The 12,052-nt window shown below is 39.6% G+C and overlaps 1 protein-coding gene across 2 annotated transcripts in view; it reads right to left on the bottom strand.

Moving 5' to 3' along the window:
* LOC110055154 (dihydropyrimidine dehydrogenase [NADP(+)]-like) overlaps window positions 1-8,227 on the bottom strand; it is a 234,894-nt gene extending 226,667 nt beyond the window's left edge. The window contains exons 1-2 of one of the 2 annotated variants that reach the window (XM_089286667.1): window positions 8,010-8,227; window positions 3,833-3,943 (exon numbers count right to left, since the gene is read on the bottom strand). In XM_089286667.1, coding sequence (XP_089142793.1) covers window positions 3,833-3,943; window positions 8,010-8,042 — 144 coding nt within the window. In that variant the 5' untranslated portion in view covers window positions 8,043-8,227. Of the gene's footprint in view, window positions 1-3,832; window positions 3,944-8,009 lie in introns of those variants that run through there. The other variant, XM_089286668.1, reaches the window with a different exon arrangement.
* Between the last annotated feature and the right edge of the window lie 3,825 nt (window positions 8,228-12,052).

The raw sequence follows: 12,052 nt of genomic DNA, 5'->3' as shown, positions 1-12,052 counted from the left end.
CAACAATTGTATCGGTCGACATATCGACCGACACTCAACCAATACGTCAATTGACATATCAACTAACACTCGACCGATATATCAACCGAGATATGTCGGTCGACATATCGACCGACATATCGGTCAAGTGTCGGTCGATATATTGACACATGACCGATATGTTGGTCAATATGTCAACCGAGAGTGGTTGTCCGATTGTCCGCCAACATGTCAATTGATAGGCTATCTACATTCCGCCGATACTTCACCGATACTTGCGTACTGGTGATTGTAGCCTGCATTGCAGACGTAATTAAACCTAGATTAGTAACTTCTGCTGAGTAGCGCAGATATCCCTGTATGAATAGAAGACTGGAAGGGAATTACTAAAATAAGATATATGCAAGGGAGTAATACCACCGGGAAAAAAAATATATATAACACAGGGCTCAAAATTAACTTTTTCGTTCGGGAGCCAGCTGGTGACTAACAGAAAAATTTTGGTCGCCAAATCGTAAATTTTGGTTGCCAACTTATTTTGTATTTAACTTACACAAGAACTCGATTTTATACATTACTTTGCATGCAAAAAAAGTCACAATTGAAGAGCGAAAACAATTAGAAACAACACAAGTAACACTTAGTTATAAAGCTACCGTTGTTCTCAGGTGATATGTCTCTGCTCCTAAGGTGGTGGTTGTCTCCACAGTCATTTTAAATGAAGCAAAGCATAAAACGTTGTAAGTGCGGGGTTTTCATTGTGAGACAAACACAGGTCCTTGCATATTTTCCCTTTGCTACTTCTTCGAAATGCCGTTCTTTATTTTGTACTTGCTTTCCTGGACGCCTTTCGCTCACGTAATTCTTCAACTAATTGGTATCTGCCGCCATTTTCACAGCAAATGAAAAGCACATGGCGTTGAAGTGCGCCTGTGATCCCAGTTTCGGAAGAAGCCGCTGAAACTAATGGCGCGCCGTGAACGCAGTATCGACATGTCGAAATACATTCAATTTTTTCAATTATCGTGTAATATTCAGACATTATTTTACTGGGGACGGAAAGGTGAGTTGTATACTAGCTACCATATCCAATTGATTTCCTAATATAAAGATTTAAAAACAAAAGTTGTGTCGCAGTTTTCTTTAGTTATCGGACAAAATGCGAGTCACCAGCTGGCAACCAGTTCTGAAAATTTAGTCGCCAGTGCTCAATTTTTGGTCGCATTGGCGACCAGTGAGTCGCAATTTTGAGCCCTGTAACATACCACATGGGGACAATTATCCCATCTTCTTGAATATACCCAACTAAAAAGTGCAAGTTAGAGTACATTTGGAAAACAAGCGTAGCCTCAGTAGAATTATTTAACAACAAGTACGACTTGTTGACAGGGCAAGGCTGAAACCCAGCCCCGTTCCATATCAGAAAAATCAAAGGGACTACGCCAGTGAAGGCCAGATACTACGACAGCTATGGTGGTGTGAAAAAGTTGCTTAAACTTGAATTCATTTCTCTGCATTTTTTTTATCTTGATTGCTTTGTCAAACGCTTGTGTTACTCTCCTAAATTTTAAGTAATGCAGTAACCCCTCCCACAGGCACAGAAATGTAAAAATCAAAAACAGCAAAAACATCAGTGCAATGCATGGGCAAATTCAAGACTTGCTCGTCTTTTATCAGTTTTATTCCAGCACCTTGTTATCCTTTATCATCCTTATCCTCTTTCCTGTCAACTGTATTTTGTGTATTTGGCAGTATTTCACTTGGGTGTCTTGCTTGACAACGACTGAATTTGGGGCACATTATCTGAACATAAAGCCTTCAGAAATGTTTGAGGTTGACCAAAAAAGGATGAAATGCGCATAACTTATACATCTGACACTGGCAGTCTAAGCTTTTGACTTATATTATACAACAGTCGACCAATATACCACCGACAGTCGACTGATTTTCTGCCAACAATCAATGGTCAAAGTATCGGCCGAGTGTCGGGCGCTATATCGACCGAGATATCTGACGATAGTCGGTCAATATGTCAACTGACACTCGGCTGATATCTCGGACGATATATCAGCCAAGTGACGGTCGATATGTCGACCAACATACCGGTCAAATGTCAGTCGATATGTCGACCGATACATCAGTCAAGTGTCGGTCGATATGTCGACCAATACATTGGTCGAGGGGTGCACAAATTTCACATGATCCAACTTTCCTAGGTAAGTTATAACATTAGTACGACCTTTGTTTCCATTCAAAACTTTCCTTGGTAAGTTATAACATTAGCATGATCTTTGCTTCTATTCAAAACTTTCCTTGGTACATTAGAAAGACCCTTGTTTTCATTCAAAACTTTCCTTGGCAAGTTATAACATTACTAGGAAATTTGTTCCTATTTAAAACTTTCTATTGCTGGAAACAATGGAAATAACACTTTAGTTTTGTTTAGATTTTTTGGCAAATGCAAAAAGTAGTTAGTACATTTTGAAGAAGTACTAAAAGAAAAAATTGAAATAAACAATTCCTTCTCTGTGCTTGGTATTGAACCGTAGAACCGTAGCACCATAGAACCATAGAACCATAGTAGTTTACCGCACAATAAAAAGTGAGTCGTCCACATTTGGAGTCAGAGGAAGAGTTCAGTGCACATATTACTGATGGTTCTAAAAAAGTTCGTCTATTTCTGGTTAAATTTCACACTAAAGAGGGAGCAGGAAATAGTAGTTGAAAGTATGTTTATGAATGAAGACATACTTGTCGTGTTACCAACTGCATATGGGAAGAGTTAAATATTACAAACATACGTGATTGCAAGTGGGCAACAAAAAAACACAAAGGCGTTTGTCCATTTACCAACGTCGTCAAAGACCAGATTGCCAAAGCAAGATCACTTGGAATCAAGTGTGTGTCCTTATTGGACATAAAGTTTGACAGTTCTTCTTTGGCAAAGCTTTATCAACAACGGTTATTGCACCTACATGTTATTGTGAAAAAGATTAAAATTTTCCGAGAAATCTGAGCCACCAAAGTTCATACTTCTGGTAAAAATTAATTGACATATTCTTTTCTGTGGTTTCCAGGGTGGAAATAAAAAATTTGCAGAGATCAGAACAGGCTCACTTTCTCGTATCGCGTATCGCGGCTCTGCCGCTCGATTTTGTGCTCGCGGCTATACCGCGCACGCTGGTGTTCCAGTGTGAACCTGCTCGCAGGCTAGGAGAGCCAAAGAGATGTAGAGTTCATTATCTAGAAACATGTGATGGTAGAACCATACAGTTCATTGTATAGAGATGTGTGATCGTAGAGCCGTAGAGTTCATTATGTAGATTGGAAATGATCATTAATAAACAAGTTCAGGTGTAGAGTTGAATAAAACGTCTATAACAGACTAAAACCCGCTGGTAACCATGGTAGCATGCCACAGTGTTATTTGTACACACAAGAGAAGAGGTACAAAGTGATCTGCGACAAAAGCATAGAGGTGTAGCACTCTACAAAAACTTCCACGCCTATTCGAGCTTCATAAAACAGGCGCCAGTTGTGGGAATTGGAGAAAATGACATCATTTTCTCAAAACTACCACACAGGTTGAAACTATAATAACAATTAGTACAACAATTCACATCAAGAATAACAAAACCTTCGGCTCTTACATTTGTGCCATTTTCTACACTACTCATTGTTATATTATAATTTCAGCCCATGTAGTATTTTTGACAAAATAACATCATTTTGCTTACTTGAAGTTCCTTTCCCAATACTCTAACAAAAATAATCCTCTGTCCTACGAACTTTGCCCTAATGAATGACAACATTTAAAAAAATAATATGTAGAAATCAAAATTTAGTCACTTACAGAACAGCCCTTTTCTAGATTCCTCTTCCATAGTTTTCTGCTGGATTTTGTTGTGGATGTAGAAACCAAACTTGCATGCGATTTTATCTTCGGGTTAAGTAAGAGCAGGTTCTGAAATAAAAATATATTAACAAGTTGAAATAAAAAAAAGAAGCAGCTAGTTACCTACCTAACCAAACAAAATAAGGGTAAAAAAAGAGTTCTTAGTATATTTTGTCAAAAGATTTCAGGATGCATTATTTTTAGCCCTTGCATGATGTCATCCATGAGCTTTAGCAGGCTGTCACTCACTCACTCATGCACTCCATGCTAATTAATTTATTCAATAAACCTGGATTAAAGTGGAACTATCATCAAATATTTACCCCTTGAATTTTTACGTAAATCGCATAGAATTCCACAAAAGATTAAAAACACCATTTACCATTTGCAAATATCTGTATTGGTTCCAGAGATAATTAAAAGGCTGTCTCTGTAAAAACCGACCACTGATTATACTTCAAAAATTTGATTTTTCTCATAAGCTAGGATTTCGAAGCCCTTACCTAGTCAATCACTAAAATGTTTAATTTGTCAGTAAACAATAGAACCCTATGCCTTGCCGATTTTCTTTAGTGTTCCAGCGAACAAACAAACCTGAACAGGGAACCCGAACGAACCCGATGTCTTGCCGATCTTTTTTTGCATTCCCTCATCATGTCACATGATCCAAGTCCAGTGTGATGTTGTTCTTCGACTTCTTAGGCATGCGTGGTGAGGTAAGAGGCTCTATTTACCATCATGATGTTTTTGTACTATTTTGAACAAGTAACCAGGCACAGCATTTGGGCAATGTTTTCATTATTTCAGCATAAGAGTATTTACACATTTTTTAGCATTGGGAACAGAATTTCAAAAGGAAAACAGTCGGCCAACCACTATGGTGTGTGAATCACAACTGCAATGGCCGATAGGTCTGTGCAGCAAAGCATATTTTACAAACTTATCAATGTCCAGGACAAAGTTATTCAGAGGGCTCTTTTAACGCTACTCAGTTCCCACCGCAATGTTTATATTTAAAGGGCACAAGCTTTAATTGTTGTTTTACTTGTTCAAGTGTTGTTTCCAGATATAAATGTGTCCATACAGTGGTGCAATGAATTGCACAGTTACAACAGCTGTTACAGTAGACAAACTACCAGAAAGGTGGCGCTAATATTGTCAAGTATTTGTTCTTTTTCTGTTAATTTGCGGCTAAGAGCAGAATAATTCATGATGTACAGTCTTTATTCTGCTCCTGAGTGCCCATAAAAATAAGTTGTTGTTCAGTTCAAACACCATACTTCATTTACTGAGTAATATTAAAAGTTGTCACAATAAAACAAAGTGAGAAACTGTGTAAATCTTAATTGCTTTTATTTGCTTCTGGCAAGGTTCATTTCCTTCTGAAAAGATTTTCAAAAGTTTTTTGGGTTGACTATTGAAATAGCCTCCCACGCAGATGCTCCTAGGGCTTGTCACACATTCCTTCCCTACAAACATTTGTCGGGAAGGAATGCATGACGAGGCCTAAGAGTGTCAGCATGGGAGGCTACTATAGAAACAGCACCTTGAAATTCCTCTAAGCACATCTCCTCCTCCAATACACTGCATTTATCCAGATTCATTTATTTACCTGGTAACAATTCCAACGAAGAACCAGAACACTATGATTTGTTGGCTTGATAGTCTATATAATTATAATACGTTAAGAGACTAGGGAGAAAGAGCTATGCTATCATCGCAGTAAATTTTCCAATTTAAGCAATTGGAAAGAAGAAGCCTGAAAAAAATCAGGGCTTCAACAGGATTCAAACCTGTGACTTCCATGAATACCGGTGCGATACTCTACCAACTGAGCTATGAAGCCACACATTGGGAGCGAGGTCAATTAATTGAGTTCATATCTTACTGCGATAATTGAGTTCATATGTTACTGTGATGATCATTCTTCACTTTCATCTACAACCACAGTTCAAATAAGAATAATTTTGTATATACTTCACATCATTTCACTCCTCACAGGAAGATATGACCTCAATTAATTGACCTCGCTCCCAATGTGTGGCTTCACAGCTCAGCTGGCAGAGCATCGCACTGGTGTTCACAGAGGTCACAGGTTCGAATCCCATTGAAGCCCTGATTTTATTCAGGCTTCTTCTTTCCAATTGCTTAAATTGGAAAATTTACTGCGATGATCATTCTTCACTTTCACCTACAACCACAGTTCAAATATGAATTATTTCATATATACTTCACATCAAAACATTGTTTATATAATTATCTCTATGTTGTCACTCTATCCAGCTATAAGTATTTCTATTACTCTTTCATTATGTTTAGCCCACTCATGCATCCTCTGGATGCCTATGTTTTGAAGTGAAGACAAAATTATTACTTTCAAAACTTGAATGAGACAAAGATTTTTGCTTTCGTATGGAGCAGACACTTGTTTTGAGCTTTTTACTGGCAATACAGAGCCAAAAATGCAAAGTATAACCTACAATTTGACATGAGGAAGATATGCATAAGGCCCTTCACTTAATGGCTTCATTGTGCAACAGACTGTAGAAGACATTTGACACTATTCTTCCATAGGAGAACTAGGAACTATGATAACATGTACAACAATATTCAAGTGCCTATCAAAATGATATATTCCATTTTAAAATTTATAAGCAGGCTGTATGAACAGCATGTAATTTAATTTTTGTATACTAATACCTAGTTACACGTATACTTGAGCTTTCAAAAAGGCTTTCAATAAGTCATTTCAAAAATTATCAACCATGGACAGTGAATGACCACAATGGTCGCAAAACAGACTTGCAGAGTTTTAGCTTTATTGCAAAGTTTTGTTTTTAAATAAAATTTGAATGCTTGGCACATGTATCCTCTGCACCAATTAATGTGCACAACATTAGGGACCTTACGATGCAAGGACAGGAGGCCCAGGACAGGAACGACAGTGGATGTGGGAAACTTTTGTGATTCCTGTCATTGTCTTGTCAAAGACAAAGCATTGCTTAAGATGTGTATTTTTCATATGGGATGGCAAGGTCAATAACTCGAGCTAAAAGCTTTTTAGAAAACTAATGACATCCTTTAGAGATGGTAGAAATTTTATCCTATTAAGCTTAAACGATGCTAAACAGACAACGCTGAATTTACTTTTCTTTGCATCTCTCAACTGTCAGTATTTGTCTCTCATCTGTCTAAGGAACAAAAGACATGGGGCCTACTGTGTATTGACTAGTGACAAAATTTGTCTTTTGCCTCCCTTAAACAGTCTACTTATTGCACCTGGCTGGCATTTTGAATTGGCCAATGAAAGTGCAGAATGTAATATGATCGCGATCATGCTTTGATGGTTCGCTCCAACTATTTAAGTAAATTTAGGCCTAAAGTTAATTTCCCTTATAAATCCTATAAAGCGTTCATTGCGTCATATTCAGCCACAACAGTGTCACATACTGAGCTTGGGCCACCTATGATCACACATTACTCACTCTTTAGAAGGTGAATAATCCTCATTAGCCAGGGATAGCGAACCGATCAGATTGCTTGAAACACCAAGATCACTGAGTGCGTATACACTAATCAGTATTAATCTAGCTCATACTTGCGTTCAATATTGACTTGAACAAATCAACTATCGAATATTAAGCTTATTCAAATAATTGCATCTTTTAGGTCGACTGGTTTGAGAGAATGGTATTAAATTGCTGCTAATCTCCCCTTGCTCGGACAGTAAAAGCATACTAAGTACTGTATATATGATTTTGAAAGAAAATATAAGGCAATTTCTGGTCTATGGTATTGTTTTCTGTGCTGTATGACCCGTCACTGCGAGCTATCGAACGCTTACGAATTGCTCACTATACAGGACAGTTTTTTCCATTTACGTTAATCGATGTGTACGAATTCTGTCGCAGCTGCTGTAAACACAATTTGCTATAACAAGGAGGCATGAAAACTCCACTGATAACTGCTTAATTACTTTATAATGTGCGTACTTCGCAAATTACACGGGCTGCCGGCCGCTCAGTGGCCTCTACAATGATGCGCGCTGTATACAGGCTATCTTTTTTAGATAGGGATTTCTCTCGAAATGATAACTTTTCGTCCAAAAAATATGCAAGGACTATATGAAACTTACCTCAATATCCGAGGAGTGCTTCGACAACGCCATCCTTATTAAACTTTGCAGTCCAATTGCGTTACTTTAGTGAACCCGCAACGTTATATCAATTGTGCAATTTAGTCCACGTGACACTCAGCTTGTTATGACTCCGCCCCACTGGTCTTTAGCGGAACCTCGATTTAACGAAGTGTCAAGCGCAAGCGATTTTGCGGAAAAACAACCAAAATGTTCGTTATATCGAGGTATTGTTTTTTATGGTGTTACGTGGCGCAACCCAGCATGACCGATCACTGCCAATAAAACAAGCGACTACACTGTACAGATAGATCTGTACGTAGCAACGGTATTAAAACAGGTCAACAAAATTCACAAGAAGCCTTCAAAAGTAAGTGTCGGTAGTGTCAGTGTCTGCATCTGTAATTAGAAACTTCCAGCCAACTTGGCAGGAAAAAGTCACTGTGATACTGTGGAGTCTATCAAATCAAAACAACACTATCCGATGCGGTGTTTGCCCGATGGCGGCGACGGGCAAAGCCTGTTAAGGGAGGAATCGAGAGAAGTGTAAACGATAATTGTAGGCTTTCTTGTTGTCCGCTCAAGATCAAATTCGGAGAATTTAAACATTTCCATGCAAAACCTTTTCAAGGTCTCTAAGCGTCAAGGATTTCAAAATGGCACTTTGTCAGAAATCTGAAATTGGTCTAGGAAAAGAAAGATCAGACACATCATCTGATTATTCTCTGTTTACACGCCATAGACCTGCGTTGTAATCAGTTTTGTTCCTTGGAGCTGTCCCTTGGGAGATAAGCGATAATTTCGATTGATGTGTTAGCTTTCTGAAACAATGGAAATGGCCCGCACCTCAGCGTACTGGACTAACAACCAGTCATTCATTCAGTCATCCTGGGCTCGATTACCAGCCGCTGTTAGAGGAAAGGAGCCCGCGCTCCTGCCCCGAACTTACGACTGGACTCGTGGACTTGGCATTGTTAATTTCAACCAATAAGAAATCTGCCTCCCTGAGTCGATCAGGCTGCATAAATTAGCTTTCTCGCAGTAGCAAAGAAGTTGGGCGATATGAAGTGCGATCGCATTAGTGGGACATTTAACCAAATACCGTTAGCCTGCAGAACAGGCGTAATTTTTTTGCGTATTTTAGGCGAACAGAGGCGAAAGCGAGGCGAGCGCGAAGAGCGCGAAAAAAAATAACGCCTGAATGCATACCATTGTCCAAGCTGTTCCGGCGTTCAAATATGAACGCCGCTACCCAATTGGTTATTTTACATCATGTGATCCTCAAATGTTTTTCAAATACAACGGAGGTGTCAAACTCTACGAAGCGACATGCAGATAACAGCGGAAACCATGCAGGCCTATGACCTGTAAAAATTTGCCAAAGCACGATCTAACGGTTCAACTCTACTTAAAATTCCCCCTTATTACACAACATGAACAACCCTTCATAAACACGAGTGAAGCGACAAAGTGACCAAACAGAGGACGGCAAACGTACAAATGTCACAAACCGTAGAAGTCGTGTAGGCTAGTCAACCCCATTTTACGCCAATTTTATTGTGGTAAATCAAATTTCAACCGTGCTAAATTAGTGCCCACTGAGTTCTTTTCTCAGGAGTTCTGTAATAGCTGCAAACAAATATATTTGAACGCAGCGAAGAAACTAAACAAACAAACCGCGGAGGTCGCCGTAAATTAATTATGCAGAAATCGAGCGTGCAAAATAGAATTTTTCCGCGGTTTGGAAATTAGCGGAAAAATATTCTCTCGTCGGTATGAACTCTCTAGGGGTTTTGAACAGGGTATTTAGGAGTGGTTTTATGCTAATTCGTCCTCTTGGTGCTCTTTTCTGGAGGTGACTCGCTTTTATTTGTGTTGCTCTCATCCTTATGGAAGACTCAGCAGGAGCCAGCACCTCTATTTCTCCAGAACTGAGTGCTGTTTTAGATGCCCAGAAGAATGCAATTTTATCAGCCGTTAACTCCCAGATCCAAGGACTTCAGACCAACCTGCTTCAAGCCCAGTCTGATTTAGCGGTTCAAATTGCGACGGATCTTCAGCCCGACAATTACGTCTTCAAGAAGAAAGGAAACGAGCAACAGTTTAGTTTCAACCGCAAAGTGGCCAAGACGAGTAATTTGGCCCTGAAAGCCCTGGAAGGTGGAAATATTCCTAAAGCCAAGGAAGAGCTTAACAAAGGTATTTCTTTGCTAAATAATAGGCAAAAAATTATTAAATTGGCCGACAAATCTGAATTCGGTTGGGCTACGGTGCAAGAGTATGTTTGCGACGATTTGGCCGACGACGAGGCCGACGCTTCGAAGATTAAAAAAGCCGAGAAAAGAGCCGCCGCTAAGATCAAAACACTGCAAGAGAAAAAGAGGAAAACTAGTCCTAAAGGTTCCTCTTCTGCGCTTTCATCTTCTAGCGCCTCCAGAGTTGGCGGTACGTTTAGCTCTTTTCCTCCAGCTACTAGTTATTTTCGTCCCCAAGGTCGATACCCTTACAACTCATTCAGAGGCCTCGACATGTGCTTTCGATGCGGTAAACGAGGACACTGGGCCAATATGTGCCCCACCAAAGACAAACCGTTGTCTTCAGGATCAAAACCTTAATTTTTTGGATCAGTACGAATTTGAACAGGATATCGAGGCATCCAGCTTTACTCAAGGAAAACTGCATGCGAACTTCACATTTTGGCGTGATACTATCCAGGCTTCGGACTTTGTTCTAGACATTATCCAGAATGGTTACAAGATTCTTTTTATGGAATCGCCTTCGATTGAAAATAGATCTTCCGCCCTTCGTAGGGATAGTTTTGTTCGGGAGGCAATTTCAGAGTTGATGGTACGTGGCTGTGTAAGGGACGTTCAGGAATACCCTCAATTTTGTAATCCGCTGCACGTCGCTGTCCAGTCTTCAGGGAAGTTAAGACTTATTTTAGACTTGTCTCATTTAAACAAATTTGTCGTCAAAAAATCTGTCAAGTATGAAGATTTAAGAACTGTTCTTCAAATGTTTTCGCCTGGGATGTTTGTCTTCTCCTTCGACCTCAAATCGGCATATCATCACATTGACATTTGTGAAGAACATATGAAGTTTCTGTCGTTCAAATGGCCTTCAGTCGATGGCGTGATGCATTTCTACGAGTTTAAAGTGCTACCTTTTGGTTTAACTTCAGCGCCGTATATTTTTACAAAAGTCATACGTCAATTAGTTAAGTTTTGGAGGGCTCACGGCCATTTAGCCTTGATGTATCTAGACGATGGCATCGGGGGAAATTTGTCTTTCGAAAGTGCCGAAAACATTAGTGTTCAAGTTCGTAAGGACCTGACTTTGGCCGGTTTTACAGCTAATGACGAAAAATCAAATTGGGAACCTGTCCAGAAGTTAGTCTTCTTGGGATCGGTTTTGGACTTCCAACACGGTTTGATTCATATTCCCGAAGAGCGTATTCTCAAGCTGAAATCCTCCATTGCTTCCTGTCTTCAAAAAAGTAGTTTTTCAGCCCGTGGTCTTGCTTCAATTACGGGGCAAATTATTTCTATGTCGTGTGCTGTCGGTAATATTACTAGATTGTTGACAAGAAATTGTTATGCGGCCCTAGAGCAAAGAACCTCCTGGGATCAGCCTTTGGACGTGTCCCTTGAGATTCGTAATGAGCTTTTATTTTGGCAGAACAACATCGACTCCATAAATGGCAAGCCTATGTCGCCCAAGTCAAGTGCTGTTGGCGTTGTTTATTCTGACGCAAGTGACACTGGTTTTGGTGGCTATTTCGTTCAATGCGGTCAGGATTTTGTGTCTGGCACTTGGTCCGAAAAGGAAATGCATACCAGTTCTACTTTGTGAGAAATTTTGGCCGTTAAATTTGTTCTTCTTTCTTTACTGGACAAGTTGTCAGGATTGACTGTGAAATGGTTTACAGATAATCAGAACGTTCCCAGGATCATTTCATCTGGCAGCAGTAAAGGTCATTTGCAGACTGAAGCTTTGTCGATTTTTAACATTTGTTGTCATCGCGGTATTTCGATCGAGATGGA

This window comes from Orbicella faveolata, unplaced genomic scaffold, assembly GCF_042242905.1.
Source record: "Orbicella faveolata isolate gen_17 unplaced genomic scaffold, um_ofav_v1 contig_14, whole genome shotgun sequence".
NCBI lineage: Eukaryota > Metazoa > Cnidaria > Anthozoa > Scleractinia > Merulinidae > Orbicella > Orbicella faveolata.
The sequence above is the reverse complement of the archived record's forward strand: the minus strand, read 5'-3'. Positions and strand labels throughout refer to the sequence as shown.